This window comes from Gossypium hirsutum, chromosome A01 (assembly GCF_007990345.1).
Source record: "Gossypium hirsutum isolate 1008001.06 chromosome A01, Gossypium_hirsutum_v2.1, whole genome shotgun sequence".
Lineage (NCBI taxonomy): Eukaryota > Viridiplantae > Streptophyta > Magnoliopsida > Malvales > Malvaceae > Gossypium > Gossypium hirsutum.
Genome location: NC_053424.1, coordinates 119,100,462 through 119,121,519, shown reverse-complemented (window position 1 = coordinate 119,121,519; position 21,058 = coordinate 119,100,462). Strand labels below are relative to the sequence as shown.

The following is a 21,058-nucleotide window of genomic DNA, read 5'->3' as shown; positions in this document are numbered from 1 at the left end:
AAAAATTTATTAAAAAATATAAAATTTTCTAACAAGTTCTAAAACTTATTCAGATTGTTAATAAAATTTTAATTAAATTTATTAAAACTATTTTAATTTAATTTAAACAAAATTATTGAATTTAATTTGAATTTCATTTCACTCAAATTAATTCATAAAAATTTTAAATTAAAATTGGAGAACAAAATTATAAAAGTGATTGATCAAAATTTGTCAAAAAAATTAGAGATCTTTCGAAAAAGAAACAAATTAGAGGGATTAATCACATATTTAAACATAATAGAGGGACTAAAACCAAAAGTATGTCTCTTTTAATGTTCTACAGTCCCTTGGTTTCCCGTCCCGCAAGAAAAAAAAATTCTCATCAGTCTCTTAAAAGAGCAATACGAAACCAAAAGCAAAGAAGCAAAGTCTCACACTTTGGCAGAGAAAAAACAAAAACAAAAACCTAAAAACCCAAAGTTCATAATGGATGTAATTAAAACCCAGCAAATTTCATCTCGACCCATAGAGAAGGTAATAGTTCATCCTTTGGTTCTTTTAAGTATCGTCGATAACTACAATCGCGTCGCTAAAGACACGCGCAAGCGCGTCGTCGGAGTCCTCCTTGGTTCTTCCTTCAAAGGCACCGTCGATGTCTCCAACAGCTACGCAGGTTTCCCCGATTTATTTTCGTTTTTTTTCACTTTTTTTTATTTTTTTCTGGATTTCATTCTAGATCTGATTTGTTTTGCTTTTGTTCTAGATCTTATTTTTTTCATGATCTTTGATTGAGATGATGTTTGGGTTGAATTGTAATTGTTAATTTATTGGGTTTTTTTAGAGTAATTTTGGGTTTTGGCCTTTAGGGTTTTTTAGCTCAGAATATGTTGGGTTTTGAATTGAAAGCAAATATTGGGTTAATTGACCTAAAGATCCCTCTTTTCTGCTTGAATTTATGGAATTGAAGGCAAATGTTAGGTAAATTGACCTAAGGTTCCTCTTTTTTGGTTGAATTTTTTGGGTAAATTGAAGGCAAATGTTGGGTAATATGACCTAAAGTTCCCTCTTCTTTGGTTGAATTTATTGAATTGAAGGCAAAGAATGTATGCTATTGAAGATGATGCAATTAAAGAATAATTTCTTAGTATCGTGAGCTTGTGCTAACACGTGATTCACCATTGTTATTTTTATCAATGTTTTTAAGAGTTGAATGTTGAATTTTCAGTGCCTTTCGAGGAAGATGAGAAGGACCCGAGCATATGGTTTCTCGACCACAACTACCATGAATCAATGTTTTCGATGTTCAAGAGGATTAATGGTAATTATGCTACTTTTAGTTCATTTGTTCTTTCTCCTTTCTTGTTTCGGCTGTGAAGAAGTAATTAATGTTCTTTAAATCTGGATTTGTTGTGATAATTGTTTTAGCCAAGGAGCATGTTGTTGGTTGGTATAGTACCGGCCCAAAGTTGCGGGAAAATGACCTAGACATTCATAGATTGTTCCACAAGTAAGATTCTATTAATAGTGGTTTCTCATATGGTTTTTAACTTCAATTTTAAAAGTCCAATCTTTTAACCAAGTGCTTTTGGTGTTGCAGCTATGTCCCGAATCCTGTCTTGGTCATCATCGATGTCCAACCTAAGGAGTTGGGTATCCCTACTAAGGCCTACTATGATGTTGAAGAGGTTAAGGAGGTAAGAACCATTTTGTATGCATCTTTTTTAAATTTGCATGATGGAGAGAGAGAGAGCTCGACTCTTGAGGCGGAATGGCAGTTCTTTTTATATTAAGAAGCTGCAGCCTTTTGTTTGTATTTGTTGGGAATTTGAACTAATATGCCAGTAATGTTGCAGAATGCCACTCAAAAGAGCCAAAAGATTTTCGTTCATGTTCCTTCAGAAATTGCTGCTCATGAAGTTGAAGAGATCGGTATGCCCTTGGATGAAATATTTTTATATTTTCAGAAAGTTACCCTTTTTTTATTTTGTTACCAATATAACTCCATTTTCGCTCACAAACAGGAGTTGAGCACTTGCTAAGGGATGTAAAAGATACAACCATTAGTACACTCGCAACTGAGGTCTTTTTATCTTTCTTTATTTATTTTTTCAATTCCAGTTAGTAATAGAGCTTTTACTTTTATGGAAAATTTTTACAATAGGAGTATATATACCTTGGTTTTAATAACAGGTAACTGGAAAACTCACAGCTTTGAAGGGTTTAGATGCAAGGTTAAAAGAGATACGTTCTTACCTTGACCTTGTTATCGATGAGAAGCTTCCACTGAATCATGAAATACTGTACCATTTACAGGTAAACTAATTTCAGTGGAAGTTGAAAGTGAAAAAGCATTTGAAGTTATTAACTTTAAGTCTTTAATACTTGATTGCATAAATTTCCCTTGAATGGTAAGAGTACCATGGAGGCCTCTGTATTAGAAGTCAGATTGCATTTTGGCTCCTTTACTTAAAAAATAGGAAAATTAGTTCTTTCTATTAAAAATTTCATTCACTTCTACCATTAAAAATTGGTTTATGTACCTCAAAATGAGGTACTATGTGTAACTATGTGGTTATATAGTCATACCAGTTTTTAACAGTAGAAATGAATAAAAATTTTAATAGAAAAAGATCAGTTTGCTTTTTGCCTAATTTTTTAATAAAGGGGGCAAAATGCAATCTGACTCCTAGTACAAAAGCCTCACGGTACTTTTATCCCCTTGAACTTATCTGTCTACCTGAGTTATCCAGAATATCGACAACAGTTTATAATTTTAAGCCTATTTGGATCGGTTAATGTCTGCCTTACTGTTGTTACTATTTTTCCATGTTTAAACTGCAGGATGTGTTCAACTTGCTGCCAAACCTAAACGTAAATGACCTAATCAAGGCTTTTGCAGGTAATACAAAATTAACCACACGTTTCACAAAAATTCGCTTAACATGCTCATGTTCTTTCAGATTAGATACAGACACGTGTTAACTTTTGAAATTCATTGATCCACATTTTCCTCTATTCTGCAGTAAAAACCAATGATATGATGTTGGTTATATATCTGTCATCTCTCATCCGAAGTGTCATTGCGCTCCATAATTTGATCAATAACAAGGTCAGAGACTTGCTTTCAGTTTCTCTGATATTTAAACCATGCTGAAACTTATAGACTGTTCTGACCAGCAATTTTGGGTTTTATCCAGATGTTAAACAAAGAACATGAGAAGGCTGAAGATGCTAAGCCAACAACTGTCCAGGCTACGAGTTGAATCCGAACATAAAGTCCTAATCATGTCAAAAACTTGAGCATAGGGTGCTATTAACTTCCATAGGATCCTCTATTCTTGAGATTTTGTATTCTTCATAGCTCAATCAGAAGATATCAGTAGGCTTAAAAAATTTGAGAGTTTTTCTCTTTGTTTTCCATACACTATAGACTGTATTAATGAAGTGCATCTCCATTAAGCATCATGTTATGCTGAATTAATCATTTGAGTGTTGGATACTGCTTTTACAGCTATGTGTTTTCTTGTGGTTTGCTATGAAAAAGCCTTTATTTGCATTTTTCTTTATTCTATTGGTGAAATAGATCCTGTAATTTATGGCATTAAAGAATTTAGATTGAAATTGCAACTTCCTCAATGCGCATTAATAAACATTCAAACAATGTGTTAAAATATGTAGGTTAAGCTTTGCTATTGCGATTTAACTTAATCAAATTTAGTTTATATTCTTCAATTGAATCACTTTAAACTTTTAATTGAATCACTTTAAGAGTTTAAGAGTTCATCTAATTTACATTAGATGACAAAGCTTGTGGGTAACACAAGGCTAAAAGGCAGGGTGAGCATTCGGTCAAAGTCTCTAAAACCGAACCAAATTTATTGTCAAAACTGAATAAACTGAACCAAGATTTTTCGGTTAGCTAATAAGTTGTAAATGCTCCATTTAAATGGGAGAAAAACAATGGCCTCAAAATTTCATTCTCTTAGCTGGACCTTGATCAATGATGGGATCAACAGCAGAAGGTTGAGGCTCTGCTATTTGCTGGTTTTCGGGATCTTTCTCTACTTCTGCTGTTGAAGGCGGAACAAAGCCATCGGGAAACGGGGGTAATGCAGGTTTTTAAAATCATGAACAAAATAGATTCTATACAAACAGAGAAGTGGACAACAAAGCAATAAAATCCGAAATGAAAAATGTTAGTCCCTCGTATTACCGATCTTATACCATCGTAAAAATTAAGATTGAAATAAGAACATAGGCAAAGATTTTGTGTTATGTAGGTTACCTTTCGCTGCAAGGAAGCAAGAATATGATCCACACGTTTAACTTCCTTGAAGTCGATTGCCTCTTTACCGCCCTTTGGTTCAACAGTTTCGCTTTCGTTTTCGGTGTCAACTGCACCAGAAATTCAATTCAAACAACGTAAAAAGCCACCAATGAATGATGTGAGAGTAAAAGTCCCATGGAGGCTCTTGTACTAAGAGATCAGTTTATTCTTTGATCTAATGTACCAAGATTAATTACTCCATGTTTTGAGTAAAAGGAGCAAAATGCAATCTGATTTCTGGTACAGGGGCTTCCATGGTACTTTTACCATGATACAAGGCACAAAATAAGATGACCAATTGCTATAAATGAACAGGAATCCGTGCCGACAGAGTTGAAACAGGCAATGGTATTATTAAAGGTTTAAAGCAAAAGGGAAAGACCAAAAGAATCTGATTGCTCCTATATTGCATGATTATGACCATTTTCGAGAATTACGATCATGATCAATGAAAGTATTTACCATATCCGATTTTCTCCAGTTTTGATGCAGCAGTCGTAAAAGCTTTCAATATATAATAGAGAGCACGTCCCTGTCAAATGGATAAATTATTAATAACCAACAGATGATACATGCATATAAATATGGCGAATGACCAAGACATCCGAATGGGAAACTGGTTTTGGTAACATTTCAACGAAAAGAAAACCGTTACCAGACTGAAACCAGCATCGTTTTGTTATACAGGTATGAAACACAAAAGGAAAAACAATATGATGAAACTTACAACTCGAGCTGCAAAGACATTGCAAAGCTGCGGTGCTTGATATATCGAACCATCCAAAATATAATATGCTAGCATCGGCGTGACTTTCTCCGCACTGTCCCTCTTTTGTTTACGAATAACAAAGAGATGTGGTTCCATAACTTCACTAAGCATATACTCCATCCCAGTCATTTTCCTATATTAAATTTAAAAAGGAAAAAAAAAAAAGAAACCTCATTACTAATCTTATAAGCACCTTTCCTCTGGGATGTAAAATATATCTCTTCTCACCATCCCCATAGTGTATGAGACAAATATATGCATTTCGATTAGGGTAGTATTCTATGGTTACGATTCTACCATATATGTCTTTTTCATTTCGCCAAAAATTAATTTTACAGTATAGACGCTTATGACCTCCCCTTCTATGCCTTGCGGTAATGATTTCTCTGGCATTACGACCTTTACCACAAAGATGCTGTTCATAGATCAAATTATTTCGTGGATTGAATTTCACTTGACTGTCTATGGCTCCATTGCGTGTGCCGGGTAGAAGTTTTGTATAAATGTATCACCTAAATCTTTTAAACTACAATTGTATGCTATAATTGATGATATAATCAGCAAAATTTCCAATCAAATGAAATACTTTTAATTAAACTGCAAAATCAAGTTACCTATTTGGTAGCTACCCCAACCCTTAATAATTTTTTAGGTTAAATTTTGCTAATAGTCCCTGTACTTTACGAAAGTTGTGGATTTAGTCCTTGTATTTTAATTTGATCAATTTTAATCACTGTAAATTTTTAAATTGGTCAATTTTAGACCCTATACTTCTTGAATTTTAAACTTTTAGTCCCAAAACAGTAGCAGTTAAATTCATTTGGTTAAATTCAATTATTAGTCTTATACTATGCGTGAAATTGTAGGTTTAATTCATATTCTCCAATTAGATCATTCTAAGTCCCTATAATTGGATTTTTAGTGGAAATAACAAGCTGTGATGACATTACACATGATAGTATGCTGCCACCTTAGATTTTGGAAATTGCAGTTATCTTTGGTGATGGTTGAAATTTTATATTTTGAAAAGTATAAAGACTAAAAATGACCAAATTAAAGTATAAAGACTAAATCTACAACTGTTGTAAAGTACGGGGACTAACAACAGAATTTAACTTTGTTTTAAAGCTTTGACTCTTTGGCATATCCAAATCACTATTTCTTCAACACTCAAACTAGGTTTCATAAATTTAACAATTTTCAATTCCAAAAAACAAACTAAAAGATATCTAATTTTGCAGCATGCCAAAGAGCATTAATTGAAAGGGGAAGAAAACCCAGACTTACGAAAGTTGAGAGAGATCAAGAGGGTGAATGGATCGCATCCTAAGCTGCTCATTGTTGCAGGTCCAATCATACAATGGAGATAGGGCAAAGTAATCGAAAACCAGGTTTCGATCAAGCGGGTACGTGTTTAGCCATAATTGGTCTCTGAAACATATACCTGTCATGTCCGTTCCGGGAGGTTGCATCGGAGGTGGTGGTGGTGCTTCAAAGTTTCCCCCTGCCGCCCCCGGTGGCGTCGCCATTTTGGGGCTATGTTTTTGGGTATGTTCTTGTCGTAGTTTGGACCTTTTTCCTTTTCGTTCAAATTGGTGTGTTTTTAGCACTTTAGCTCAGCTTAGCTATTGTTCAATTTTGATCTCTCTTTTAAGTATATAAGTGTTTAATTATTCAATAATTATATTTCTTTCTAATTAAACTTGAATAACTTGTAACTCAACCCTTCTAAGGGGGAATGCAAGGCCCCCAAGTAAAAAGTTGCATTTCAGTCCCTTAAAAATTATTAAATTATAAATTTATGTATAATAAAATTACATTTTAACCCTCAAATGATGAAATTTAAAAATTTATGATTCAATTTTGGCTCCACCTAAAACATTCAAATTCGCCCCTGCTCCCTAGTAAAATGAGATATTATCAATTTTAACCCCTCTCAATTATCAATTATTCAATTCAAGCCCTTTTATAAACAAAAACTTTGCTTTTAGTCTCATCAAAAGTTTATAATTTGATTTCAACCCCAATATAAAATTTCTAATTTCACCGATAAATAATTTTAAAATAAATATAATTATTATACATTTCATAATGACATCTTGTGATTTATTATCGGTGAATGAATTTAGACACTTTTAGTGCATCAAATATTTCATGCCGTCTTTATTCCAATTTGCAAACAATGATAAGTACTTTTTATGATTTTTTTTAATAATTTCATTATAAGTTTTTATTATACGATGTCTAGAACTACCAATGATCTTTCTCCAATTCATAAATAGGAGGATAATGCGCTTCAACGTACTTCAACCCACATCCTCTTATATTACTACTCGAGCTAAGACTCAATAATATTTTAAAAAGCTAAAAAGGAAAACGTCTTAATTCAAAATTTAACTTTTGTATATATCCATTTATAAACCTTTTCCCCTAAATCCCCACCAAATTGTCCCCGTGAAATTAGGCAATCCATTTGGTTCGATTGCTTTCGGCATCTATTTTTTAAAGGTCAAATTATGGTTTTAGTCCCTATACTATATTAAATTTGAAATTTTAGTACTTAAACTTTAATTTGACATCATTTAATCATCTTACTATTATTACTATTATACCATCATTTGGCTGATGTGAAATTAAAAAAAAATGTTTTCCAAATGAAAAATTAATGGAAAGCTGGGAATTTGGAGTTTAGTGATTTAAAAAAAAAATTCAAATCAAAATACAAGGACTAAATTCGAAGTTAAGTATAGTACAAGGATGAAAACAATAATATTGGAAATCAAAATAATCAATGAATCATATAGACTACCCCTATTGTTTTCCGTTTCATTTACAATTTTTTTGTTCTAGTTCCACAATCTCTAGCAAGAACATGTGGAAACTGAGTTCGATCTTGACAAAGACGAAGAAGAATTCAAGAACTCGATGCAATCTTCTATAGCTTCAGCACGATGGGAGTCGATAGATTCGGCCAATGACCGTGACCTGGGAAGATTTGAAGAAGAAACCTTACGCATAGACTTCCTTCTAATCGACAACAACCGTAAAGCCCTCACGACTTTATCTCCAAGACGCCTCAACAATCTTGCCGGTGAAAAGGATCTTTTAACAAGCCTTAACGTAAACATCGCGACAACGACAACCCTTCTTCTTTTACCTCTTCTTTTGCCACTTCCCCCATGTTTTAGTAACATCTTTGGGCTCTCATCATCATCGGGACTGGAAATCACTTGCTTGATTGTCGTTCTTCTCAACATTCTGGAGTACTTGAGAAACAAGATTTAAGGGGAGTTCATAGAAAAGGTTACCAACGAAGAAGAAACACTTGATAAGGTTTTTAGGGGTATTTTATTGAGGAATTAGGGGCTATTTATTCAATTGTTAAAGAATTAAATTGTAAATTAACTGTAAAGCATATTCATTGTCAAAGATGTTGACTACAGGCCCTAAATTTTTAAACACGGTGGGCTAACTTTTTCCACAAAGCAACAATGGTCACATGCAATGGTATGTATACGTGCATGGAACATGCACCAAGCGTATTTGAATGTAAAATTGCCTATTCATTGATGCCAAAGCTAGAATTTCTCAATTGCCCCGGTAGGGTCAAAGTTAATTTGGATTTTAAAATTTTCAAATTTGCGTCATTAAAATTTTCAGGTAAGATTTTTGGGATTTTTTTTCATTCCATCTATATATTCCAATTTTGGTCACTTAAAGTTATACTTATTTGCAGTTGGCCATTAAAATTTGAGGGGGCAAATTAAAATTTATGATCGATTTTTTTTTGGGTTCAATTTATTTTGGATTTTTTTTTTCATTCTAGCTTTATACTCAAGTTCAGGTTCTTTCAAGTTACGATCATTTAAAGTTTTAGGTCATTTTGAATTTGAATCTTTCCAAATTCATGTTCATATTTGAATTGGGTGAGAATATGTCCAAAACTTTTTATCAACAAATAATTGATTCATAATTCACTGATTCTAATTTCAAGATCATCTAACTTGAGACCATATTCATATACAGATTATCTCATAACAATCGATATTAAACTCAAAATTATCAATACCCTACCAATAAATGTATCATTTTTGTTCTGATATGGGTACAAATATTAAAAGTAGGTATTAAACAAAAAAACAAAAAAACAAGCTTAGGTAAAAGTGGGACTACTTATTTGATGTGAGGTGCAGTATTAGGTTAGGTTAGGTGCATATATGTACAAGAATTTGAATAGAAAAGGTAAAGCAATGAGGGAAAAAAATGAAAAGAGGATGATTTGAAGGGCAGATTGGTCAAAAAGTTAATTAAAGAGTTAATTAGCAGCAACTAAGCGAAGGGAACATAAGGAGACAAGCACTTGATTCTCTTCTTATCAGCGTTGCTTTTGAGGTACCTTTTTTTTCTTCTTTTTTTTTGCTATTAGGTCCCTACTTTTTATTTCTCTTTTGTTAGCCATATCTTGATTTCGTTATGAGAAATATAGAATTTGTTAAGAGGATGGCCTACTTCTTTGAAAACATATAGGAAAAAGAGAGGGAATATGTTTGAATATTGATATGGGGTATAGCAATATTTAGTCCTTAAATTTGGTATTATTTTTTTAATTTGGTCGACATTAGTCTTGCAATTTGGTAATTTTTTTAATTTGGTCCCTGAACTTGGATTCCATTAAGACACGATGATATGACACTCTCAAATTATGTCACATAAATTTAAAAAATATTATATAAATTATTAAAAATTATAAAGAAGTTATAAAAAATTTAATTTTTTTAAAACTTTTCAAGTGATGACAGGGTAGAATATTAAAATATCACGTCATCCTCCCTTATCGATATATAAGTTTAGGGATCAAATCAAGAAAAAGTTGTCAAGTTTCTAGACTAACGTAGACCACAAAAAGTTCAATAATTAAAGTTAAAAATGTTGTCAAGTTTAGGGACTAAATGTTAATTTATCTCTATTGATATCTATGGGAGTGTGAGCCTTGGTGGCTTGGTGTGAATATAAGGCAACCACTTTTTAGGTTAATTCATAAGAGGCTCTCAAAGTATGATTGTAATTTTAATTTGATTCTAAACTTTAATCTCAAAGTATCAACAACGTATCAACAGGGGTGGAGGGAAGGGACAGGCATTGCCTTGGCCCCGTGAAAATGGAAAATTCTCTATATAGTCCTTTAAATTGTAAGAAATCACAAGTATAATGAGAAAATTGCATTTTAGCCTCCCAAATATTTTATTAACTTTTAATCCCAAAAATATTTTTTGACGTTGTCCTTACATATCAATCAAGTTCTTCTATTAGCTTAATGTCAACTTGGCGTTATATGTCGACTCGATTTGACGTGTAGTATATTTAAAACGTGTGTATACAATATACCTATCGCATGAAGAATAATTTAGATCGACGTGTTAAAGAAACAAAGAGTTCCATTAAAATTAGAAGAGAGATTTTTTAACACATCAAATCGAACCTATCCATAACTAAGCTAACATTTAATCTACATGCTTTAAATATACTTCTCATCACATTCGAGCTAATATTTAATGTCTAAGCTAATAGCTAGGCTGACGTAAGAATTTAATTAATACGATACTAATGTTTCAAAAAGTCAAAACGTTTTGAACTTTGGGACTAATTTAAAATATGAAACATAGTTTAGGAACGTATAGTTGAACTAACCCCATTTTTTCTCCTTGGATTTTGCTGTCCTATGGGACGAATTTTTTAATTGGACCAATATTTGGTCAAAATAATCAAGAAAAAGAAAGCTTTCGAATGACAAAGCAAAATGAATAGAAAAGTAGACAAAAGGGAGACCCACCCTAAGGACTTATTTGCTTAATGATGGAGCTTTAAGATAAGCTTTGGGAAAGCTTTGGAAATCATGGTCGGTGGTGCCGCATTGGTCAGTATATACCGTTTTAGTCTTAATCAATATCAACCAATAAAAATTTCATTCCCATCAAAATTTTGGTATGTTTGAATGTGTTTTTAGTTTATACCCATATTTATTGATTCATACCAATCGATCCAAGATAGTTACTATATTGTAAATAAATTTTCATTCAATGTGTAGTTTAATACATGAATTTTAATTTGATATAATTAAACACGTAAATAAAAATGATGTGTACATCTATATGATTGAGATTAGAGTTGTCCATGGGCTGGGCCACCTGATCATGCTCGAAGGCTCGCTTGAAAATTTAGAGATTTTGGACAAAAATATATGCCTGAAATATAGACTTGGACAAAAAAAGAGGCCCGCTTTCTAAATGGGATAAGGCCTCGGATAAGCTTTTTTTGGCCTGAGCTTAGCCCGAATACCTTAACAAAGTATTAGTACCTTTTATAAAAGTATCGATATCCTGCTTGATATCAATACCGTTTTAATGTTTGATGTTTTGAAAATTAAAAAAAAAATTGTCCGAGTATTGATACCTCATAGCAAGTATTAGTACATTCCCTATTGTATCGATACTATAGGCTTTAATATGGGTCGAGTCAGTCCAAGTCTGAATTTAACATGTATAATTTAAGTCAGACTTAAACAAAAATTTAAACCCATTTTCAAGTCGGGCCAGACTCGAGCCTACACGTTTATTAGGATCTGTCCCGAACTAACCCATTGTCAATTCTAATTGAGACAATTAGGGCAACATTTTCAAGGAAGTAGTTTGAGTTGAAATCAAGCTGTATTAGATTTAGAAAATTTTTAGTTTTGTCTTAATTTATTTGGACAAAATTTTGGTTATGAAAGTGATACTCACCATAAGTTCATTGTCTTTGGGAGACAAAGAAGGATACTCATTCATAAATTTCCAGCCTCATTAAAGCAATGACCACTAATCATTGATACTAATCATAAACAGTGTGGATTTAAATATTTATAAATATCTAAATAATTTTTTATTGATTTTTAAATTTTTTTACTTGAATTTTCTTTGACTTATTAAATTTATATATTTATCATATTTGAATATTCAATAAATAATTTTTTTTTAATTTGGGTTCATATTCGGACGATAATAATACTCGAATTTAATGCAAATAATAAGCAATCTTTCAAATGTGACTAGAACATTAGAATAAGATATTCACGTTGATTATGAGACCCTCAAGGCCTCTCTTGACAACATGGTCTAGTCGAGGCCCGATTTTTATGATACAATAGTGTCGCGACACTATGGAGTAATTGCAATCAATTTTATTTTATGGAATGTTATGTCGAAAATCATTTCTTTTATCAGTATAATATTGAGAGAGAAGGATGGAGAATGTCAATCTTTAAATTCAAGCCTTTTAAGTGTTAAACAATGGTAATAGAATTCAATGAATGATAGCCTATTGCTGGACTGTTATATAAACTGTCATTCATCGAACTTTATTAGTGTAAGACAGTAACTCTAACTACTATTTCATACAAGTTTTGATAATAAGAAAATGATATTAACCAAAATTTTATACAAATTCGCATTCGGGTCAAAATTGATTTATATATATTCAATTAGATAGTAAAATATACTTAAGACATTAGCTTACCTAATTCGGTTGAGTCAAATATAGTTAAGATACTTAAACTCACATCAATCGATAGAGTTCGAGCTCAACTCAAGAATAATTGAATTAAATTTAAACTATTTCATATAAAACTCGAATAACTTATAAGCACAAAACCGATAATCACCTAGGGATGAAGGTTTTCAAGCTCAAACCCAGGTTTAGTTTTAGACCAGAAAATATGGGCTGAATTCTTAGATTAAGCCAACGTTTGTCAATCAAGCATGAAATACAGAAAGAAAACTATTTTGAACTAACTTAAAGCCTGAGCTTCTTTGAAGATTATTGGTCCATTGGCTGAACCATCATTCAATGATGTAAGAATTAGATTGGGAATCAGGTTAGATTATCGATTTTTAATTCATCTAATTTAAGTGTTTGAACTCGTTTCAACATTGGTCTGGCTTTTTTTTTTTACCAATTCATAATAATTTGCTTTATATTCAATTATATATTATTGGGTGATTTGATTAAACCACTAATTTTAAATTTAATTAATTTAACCAATGAATTTAATTTGATTTTAACAACATCGTTATTATTGAACTAGAAACAAAAATTCAAAACCTTATACAATTTAACAACCATAGATATGAAAAGAATCCATGTACATTTTTCTACGCATTTTTTTATTTGAGATTGGAGTGAAAAGTGTAGCTTATAATAATAAATAATAATTCAGATGTATTTGAATTACTACAAGACAAACATGAGTTTAAAGATGTCGGAATTTATGTTTTGAGATACTTTCTTATATTTAAGTTAAATAAAGTATGTTGTAATGGAGAATAATGAAGTATATTTACGCAAAGTAACACTACTAATAAAGGAGATGAGATGAAAAAATCTTTAAGACATAAAACCGAACTGGTTTGGTTCTAGTGAAAAAGGACAAAAAGAAAGCCAATTTGTGGTTTAAATTTTGCTCAATCAATCATTGAGGATAACGAAGTAGGACCTCCTCCCCCTCTTCAATGGCACGTATGGTCCCTATATGTGATTGCAATGCATTTAATCATATGATTCACATGATTCAATGCATTTTATCTTGTAGTAATCCAAATCCAAATGAATAACATGGCATATTAAAAAGATTTTATTAAAATTTAGGAGGATTATACGGTGAATGCTTACAATTAACACCTTAATTGACAGTAGGTTGATGAATTTGAAGATTAAGCACTGATTTAGAATATAGATCGTAATTTGGGGACCTTTAGTGAAATTAATCCATTGCCTATATAAAAAGCATATGCTCAGTCATCTTCTGTTCGATGCTCTCCTCTCTGTAATACAAAATATAGAATATCCATTCTCTGCGTATTCATAGGTCTTCTTAGATTCCTTCACCAAATCACCTATTCCATATTAATCAATCCAAAACAACCCCCCTTTTTTTTGCAGTAACTTATTCAGTGCTACATCATGTCTTCTTCTTTGTCCATAAACCCTTATCTCTCTTCTCATCCTTTATTTGTATACCCTTCAAGTTCAAGCAATTCTTGTTCTTCTTCTAATTTAATCCTTCCCAATTCTATTAAAGTTTTGCCCTTTTCTTCATTTTCAAAAACACCCATTAGCTTGAATTGCAAAAAAATATGCTTTTCTCTGTCACTCAGATTGAAAACTGAGAGAAAAAGAAGGGTAACTGTTGTTAAAGCAAGTGGATTGAGTGTTGCAGAGGTGAAAGAAGATGATGGAGAAGATGAAAATCCTCCTTTGATTGATTCTGAAAACAATGCAAAGCCACGTCGTATTGCACTTTTTGTCGAGCCTTCTCCTTTCTCGTGAGTCTCACTTTTGCATCTTATGTTCTGAGTCATGTTGTTCTTGTTGTTAAATTTGAGACCTTTGGGTGTTAGTTGGTGTTAGTTAGTGGTATCAATTATGTTAAAGTTTTGATCTTTGCTTATGTAGGTATCAATTTGTTACCTTACACTGTTACAAATGTAGAAAATTGGCACTGATTGAGTGCATTTTGTTAATGTTTTGAGAGTTACATTGATTTCATGGCTGTTATCAATTATGTTAAAGTTTTGATCTTTGCTTATGTAGGTATCAATTTGTTACCTTACACTGTTAAAAAATGTAGAAAATTGGCACTGATTGAGTGCATTTTGTTAATGTTTTGAGAGTTACATTGATTTCATGGCTGTTATCAATTATGCTAAAGTTTTGATCTTTGCTTATATAGGTATCAATTTGTTAAAATGTGGAAACTTGGTACTCATTGGATGCATTTTGCTCCCATTTTTGCAGGTATGTATCAGGGTATAAAAACAGGTTCCAGAATTTTATAAAATATTTAAGGGAAATGGGAGATGAGGTATGCTCATTATGTTTGTTTATGGCAGTACCATTGAGTACTGCTTAGGAATTGAGTTCATTAGCTTTTTATTTGATTCAAGTGATTTCTAGTTGACTGTATTTGAAGGAATAACGGTCGAACAAATACCGGTTTAGCTTAAGTTCATTCTTATCCAGAAGATCATAGCCGATGCAGCTGAAATTTTTGACCGGAATATAGTTATGATGAACTAATTATGTGGCTATTGGTCTTTCATAGGTAATGGTTGTAACAACACACGAAGGGGTCCCGAAGGAGTTCTACGGAGCAAAGTTGATTGGATCGAGAAGGTTGGTCTAATCAAATAAATTTGAGCAAAAGTTAACCTTTGATTACATTCTAAGATGTCGTTGCAACCCCGTGAATGTTACCATTCGTGAAGCATTCTTAGGCAGTTTATGAGGGGTTGGTAAAAGTGCTTAAGAATGATTGATTTAGTGTCCGTGTCTTTGTCCCTGAGGATGCAGATAGCTTTGTTGTGAAATGTTAAGCAATTTTCTTCATATATGTTTCAACTATATCGTTAGTTCATTCTTTGGATTTCGTTCTATATTGGTTCTTTTTTTTTTATATATATATATTTCCTTTTTTCTCTTTCTCATTGCAGTTTCCCGTGCCCTTGGTACCAGAAAGTGCCTCTTTCCTTGGCACTCAGTCCAAGAATAATTTCAGAAGTTGCACGGTTTAAGCCTGATATAATACACGCATCTTCACCCGGGATCATGGTACACTTCTAATTGCTGCTCGTTAAGTTCTTGAGGAACAGTAGGAGAAAAATTCCTGATTGTTGCGGATTGCATTGCAGGTTTTCGGTGCTCTCATTATAGCAAAACTACTATGTGTACCCATAGTAATGTCTTACCACACCCATGTTCCAGTGTGAGTTCGATTCTTCTTTGATTCACCTAATAAATCCATCCCGTTCCTTCAATAATGATATATCCCGAGACTTGTTTGTTCTATGGAACTGTTATACGAAACCCGATCTCAAATCTGACTTTTCGTTTGTTCTACAGGTATATCCCGAGGTACACTTTTAGTTGGTTGGTGAAACCTATGTGGTTGATATTAAGTATGTAAGACCTTTTCTATACCCTTGTTTTAAGCCAGTATTCTCGCCCAAGTTTAAGTAATAGACAGTTTTTTTTGCTCTTTTATCAGAATTTCTTCATAGAGCAGCCGATCTTACACTGGTTCCATCAGTTGCAATTGCAAAGGATCTCCGAGCAGCTAGGGTAACTGCTGGTAAACATATATCAAACTAACCTTCTGCATTTTAGCTTTGGTGTTACTACAGAGTTGGTAAAAGTACTATGGAGGCCTCTGGACGAGGAGTCAGATTGCATTTTGCCTTCTCTATTCGAAAAATGGGCAAATTAATCTTTGTACGTTAGATCAAAGAGCAAATTGGTCTTTTTTGTTAAATATTTCATCCATTTGTGCTGTCTGACAGAATAATCAGACAGTAAATCATTAACAGTAAAAGTGGATGAAATTTTTAACAAAAGGACCAATTTGCACTTTGATCTAACGTATAGGGACTAATTTGCCTTTTTTTTAGTAGAGGGGTAAAATGCAATCTGACTTAGTACAGCGGCCTCTATGGTACTTTTACCATATGACGTCAAGCCTTTTTTTTTTCTTTTTGCATTTTGTGTTATTTGTTCTCTTATTTACTTCTATGATTGCTGGCTTGTTGACGATAAGTAGATAGCTCGACCTTAAACTAACCTTCTTTCTATTTATCAACACTTTCAGCTAATAAGATTCGGCTTTGGAACAAGGGTGTTGATTCCGAAAGCTTCCACCCCCGATATCGTTCTCATGAAATGCGGTTAAGACTAAGGTACTCCATGTACCCCTTATTTTGTTTCTCGATCCTAAATTACAATGTAGTACTAAATGCTATATATATTGCCTTATAAAGCAATGGTGAACCGGAGAGACCATTGATAATTCATGTCGGGCGTCTTGGAGTCGAGAAGAGTTTGGATTTCCTCAAAAGGTACCATGTCATAGCTGAAAATTGAAAAATTAATGGAGTTACATTGAATTTTCATTGCGACCATAGACTCCCTTTGATTTATGATTTTTTTTTTGTTGCAAATTTTAACGTTAGGAATATATACGATTTTACAGTGTCATGGATAGACTTCCTGAAGCTAGAATTGCTTTTATCGGAGATGGACCGTACAGGTAATCCGTGTGACTGCTTTAATGCAGTCTCAAGTATTTCGGGGATACTATGTTTGCTATGTCGTTAATTCAAGCTCCTTTAAAAACCAATATTTGATCTCTTTACAGGGAAGATCTTGAGAAGTTGTTTTCAGGCATGCCAGTGGTTTTTACTGGAATGTTACAAGGCGAAGAGCTCTCTCAAGCATATGCAAGTGGGGACATATTCGTCATGCCCTCAGAATCCGAGACACTTGGACTTGTTGTTTTGGAGGCTATGTCTTCAGGAATCCCAGTGGTGGGTGCTCGTGCAGGGGGGATCCCTGATATAATTCCGGCAGACCAGGAAGGCAAAACCGGTTTTCTCTTTAACCCCGGAGATCTCGATGATTGCTTGACCAAACTGGGGCCATTGTTACAAAATAAGGAGATGAGAGAAACCATTGGCAAAGCTGCACGTCAAGAAATGGAAAAGTACGATTGGAGAGCAGCGACTAAGAAGATACGAAATGAACAGTACAACGCCGCTATTTGGTTTTGGCGGAAGAAGAGAGCACAACTACTAAGACCTCTACAATGGCTAGCAAAACGAGTTTTCCCCTCCCCGAAAATCAGCTATAGGTGATTAGAATATATTCTAACATTAGTTTGCTTGGTAGAAAAGAAAGGAAAATTGCAAATTTCTAGGGATTGTCAACTTATTATTGCCTTTCAAAAAGGCTCTTCTATGGGATATGCATGATTGATTCTTTTGCAGTAATGTTTACTTTGTTGTGCATATTTATGTACTTCTAATGATAATGCTTAGAAATAGGCACATATTGGTAACTGGATATTACGCCTTGACAATTGAAACTGCTTCTGCCTGCTAAGAGTTACCGGTATGGGCAGATTGGATTTTGCCCTCTCAACTCAAAAAATAGTCAAATTAGTTCTTATACGTTAGATTAAAGAGAAAATTAATAATTTTTGGAAAAACTCAACTGTTAAAAACTAGTCCCTATATGTTAGCACGAGGTACAAGTGGTACTCACATGTAATCGTCTGATTTTTTTTATCGGTTACATCAGTTTTTAACTATAGAAATGGATGAAATTTGTAACATAAATGATTATTTTGTTCTTTGATCTTTCGTATAGGATCAATTTGCCCATTTTTTAAATAAAGAGAGTCAAATGCAATGTAACTCTTAGTACATGAGCGTTCATGATACTTTTACTCTTCTACTTAATTTCATAATTTCATATTCCTTTAAAACTTGAAACTTTAGTCACAATACAAAAACACGATCATATTATGTATAAAATCTAATCTCGTTAGAACACAATGTTCGTGTTGCACCGAGTGTTACTTCTTAAGTAAACACCGTGAGCAATACAATATCATGTTTTCGTTGACAATTTTGACTTAATACTTTTCGTATAATAATTTATTAAGAAATATAGTTGCACAAAACAACTCGAACTTAAAATGATTATTAAAAACTCAAAGTAATCTAAGCCCATAATCAAATTATTCGAAAACACAAATTTATTCAACTATTTAATTCTAAAACAACTCGAATTCGAAATGATTTAAACTTGAAATTAATCCATACCCAAATTAACTTCAACCCAAACCACCCAATTCAGTCCCAATTACCAAGTTTAATTTACATACATCCAAGTGATTCTGAAGGACCAAACAGGATGTTTCTTCACATTGAAGTAATGTTTATGTTAAAAAAAACAAAGTCACGTCAACATTTTTTTCAGGTTCCTGTTGGAATTATATCAGTGTCATTATACATGTCTTTAAGACAAAAGCTACAGGTATTTCCATCAATCGTCGACAACAACAACTTGGTGAAACACCATGGTTCGCAGTTCGCCTGTTTACTCCCCACTAATGTCGCTTTTGATTGATGTTTGAAAAACTATACAGAAAAAAAGGCAAAAAAATAAAATTTGAAGTGACAAATGAATGTTTTGTTTTAATAATTACTTTTCAGCTCAACATGAAGCTGAATTGAAGTCCATTGAAGTACTCTCATAAGTTGAAGGATTCTATTGCTTGTCCTATGTTGCAATAATGGAAAATTAGAAGAGACATTTGAAGATGACATGTTGACAGGTTAATAGATGGATGCTCCAATGAACTGTTTATTGATTGATTTCATTGGTATAATGGTGGTTAAGTTGATGGTTATTGTTAGAATTTTGTGAACAAAGCATCAAAGTTATTGTTAGAGTTTAATTGGAAAAAAGAAGTCATGTTGAATTGTTAAAATGCAACTACATAAGTTGGGAAAATGTCACGATGCCACGTTCATCTTGGGGTTTCATCGCGTCGTGACGTCAGGCCTATTTTGGCCTTTCTTCGGTTGCTCGTAGATTGTCTTTCGAAGTGTCTGCAAATAGTTCGATAAATACAAAGCAACCCCACAATAAGAATAAAAGAAATTTAAGAGAAAAATGTTGAATGTTGAAAACATTCGTTAACTATTTAAAGCAACTAATAAAATTATAAATATTGAGAATCAAATTATACCAAATTAAATAACAAGAATTATATGTTAAATTTAAAAATAAAAAAAAAATCATAACCACAATTTAACTTTTATTTCCCTTTCGATTTGGTACCTTTGGTCCTACTATGATGCCCCAAGGGGCATGGGAGGGGAGAATCCGAATTAAATTACAAGGTATTATTCGCTTCGATTTATTGAAATTTATAATCAAATTTTTTAAATAAAAATATTTATTGGAATTATAAGGCATTAGAATAAAGTGGCCAAATTGCATTTCCTATACAAATTGCAGAAAGAAAAAGTGATTTTTTTTTAAAGGAGGAAAGTCGACAGTTTTGTCATTAATGAAAAAAGAAAAAGTTTTGTATTTTTACATATTGCTCCATGTTGGCCTTAAATAGTTTTGTCTAGTGGGTGGGACCATAAAATTATTTGTGCATGGTGCAACCAATATGTTGTCCACCAGTCTTTTTCATCAACAACAACAATATCAATTTAGTGACAAGCAACAAGTTCAAGCAGATGCAACAGTGTGGTTGTAATTTTGGTTACAAGTTGCATAATGATTCACGGGATGTCTTGGAGAGCATGATTCAAAGGCATTTGCACTAAGGTTAGAATGCAAAAAAGAAAGTTATATTTAGTCCTCTTCAAAATTTATAATTCAATTCCGACCTCTCTTAAAAATATTTCTAGATCCGCTCTTGATTTACATTTAAATTTATAAAATATAACACATTTTTTAGCTGAGATGAATTATGTGCGTGTAACTTTCATATAATCATCATCTTACTCAATACTTGTATATTTGTCGCACCTTTACTCTTAGGAAATTGGACGTTTCAAATTTCTATAAAACAAGAAATTCTATCTCATATGTATGTGGATGGTTTGAAACTACTACTTATAATATATATATATATACACACGCAGTATGTACGAAATTAAAATATAAAAGTAGTATAAATTGTTATAGAAGGAAATTTAAATAGGTAAATGCATCGCATTAATAATATTAAATGCACTGCAATTGTTTATATAACATATATATCAATGGTAGTTTTCGAGTATGTTTTTATTGTGGTGTCTTGGTATCATAGATTGTGAGGTTGCACGAGATTTGTTTTATCTCTAACCTTTCGATTAGTTTACCCTCTTTGGGTTTGGTATATAACTTATTTCAAATATGTAAGAATAATTTAGTCTGGATTTAAATGTATAGATATCATATTAACATTCTAACCAAAATAATTAAGGTTCAAATTTGAATATGGTAGTGGGACCAAAACCATTATTTGACCAGAAAGGCTTGTGGCTATTAAGGCAAAATATCCAACAAAGGCACAATCAATCTAATAATAACTGGTGACAACAAAGACA

The 21,058-nt window shown here is 32.6% G+C and overlaps 4 protein-coding genes across 6 annotated transcripts; 2 read left to right on the top strand and 2 right to left on the bottom strand.

Annotated features, from left to right (window-relative positions):
* Positions 1-302: 302 nt before the first annotated feature.
* LOC107958044 (26S proteasome non-ATPase regulatory subunit 7 homolog A) lies at positions 303-3,548 on the top strand. The gene is made up of 10 exons (XM_016893697.2): positions 303-655; positions 1,208-1,300; positions 1,408-1,489; positions 1,580-1,676; positions 1,836-1,911; positions 2,004-2,062; positions 2,173-2,295; positions 2,824-2,881; positions 3,006-3,091; positions 3,180-3,548. Exons 1-10 carry the CDS (start codon positions 469-471, stop codon positions 3,243-3,245), a joined length of 927 nt encoding a protein of 308 aa, XP_016749186.1. The 5' UTR covers positions 303-468; the 3' UTR covers positions 3,246-3,548.
* Positions 3,549-3,837: 289 nt separating this feature from the next.
* LOC107958045 (mediator of RNA polymerase II transcription subunit 6) lies at positions 3,838-6,752 on the bottom strand. Of its 3 annotated transcripts, none has more exons than XM_016893699.2 (5): positions 6,366-6,752; positions 5,037-5,211; positions 4,772-4,841; positions 4,268-4,377; positions 3,838-4,125 (listed from the first exon to the last, which is right to left on the bottom strand). In XM_016893699.2, the coding sequence occupies exons 1-5, from the start codon at positions 6,605-6,607 to the stop codon at positions 4,108-4,110; spliced, it is 615 nt and encodes a 204-aa protein (XP_016749188.1). In that variant the 5' UTR covers positions 6,608-6,752; the 3' UTR covers positions 3,838-4,107. The 3 variants fall into 3 exon arrangements, with proteins under 3 accessions (XP_016749188.1, XP_040971704.1, XP_016749187.1); XM_041115770.1 differs by having other exon boundaries at positions 3,838-4,052; positions 6,366-6,721; XM_016893698.2 differs by having other exon boundaries at positions 3,838-4,377; positions 6,366-6,729.
* A 1,187-nt stretch (positions 6,753-7,939) lies between these two features.
* Positions 7,940-8,335, bottom strand: LOC107960714 (josephin-like protein). Its single transcript, XM_016897010.1, has one exon. It carries the CDS (start codon positions 8,333-8,335, stop codon positions 7,940-7,942), a length of 396 nt encoding a protein of 131 aa, XP_016752499.1.
* A 5,390-nt stretch (positions 8,336-13,725) lies between these two features.
* Positions 13,726-17,929, top strand: LOC107958043 (sulfoquinovosyl transferase SQD2). Its single transcript, XM_016893696.2, has 11 exons — positions 13,726-14,434; positions 14,907-14,973; positions 15,214-15,284; positions 15,602-15,719; positions 15,800-15,873; positions 16,011-16,066; positions 16,156-16,239; positions 16,753-16,840; positions 16,922-16,999; positions 17,134-17,190; positions 17,299-17,929. Exons 1-11 carry the CDS (start codon positions 14,073-14,075, stop codon positions 17,792-17,794), a joined length of 1,551 nt encoding a protein of 516 aa, XP_016749185.1. The 5' UTR covers positions 13,726-14,072; the 3' UTR covers positions 17,795-17,929.
* Positions 17,930-21,058: the final 3,129 nt, after the last annotated feature.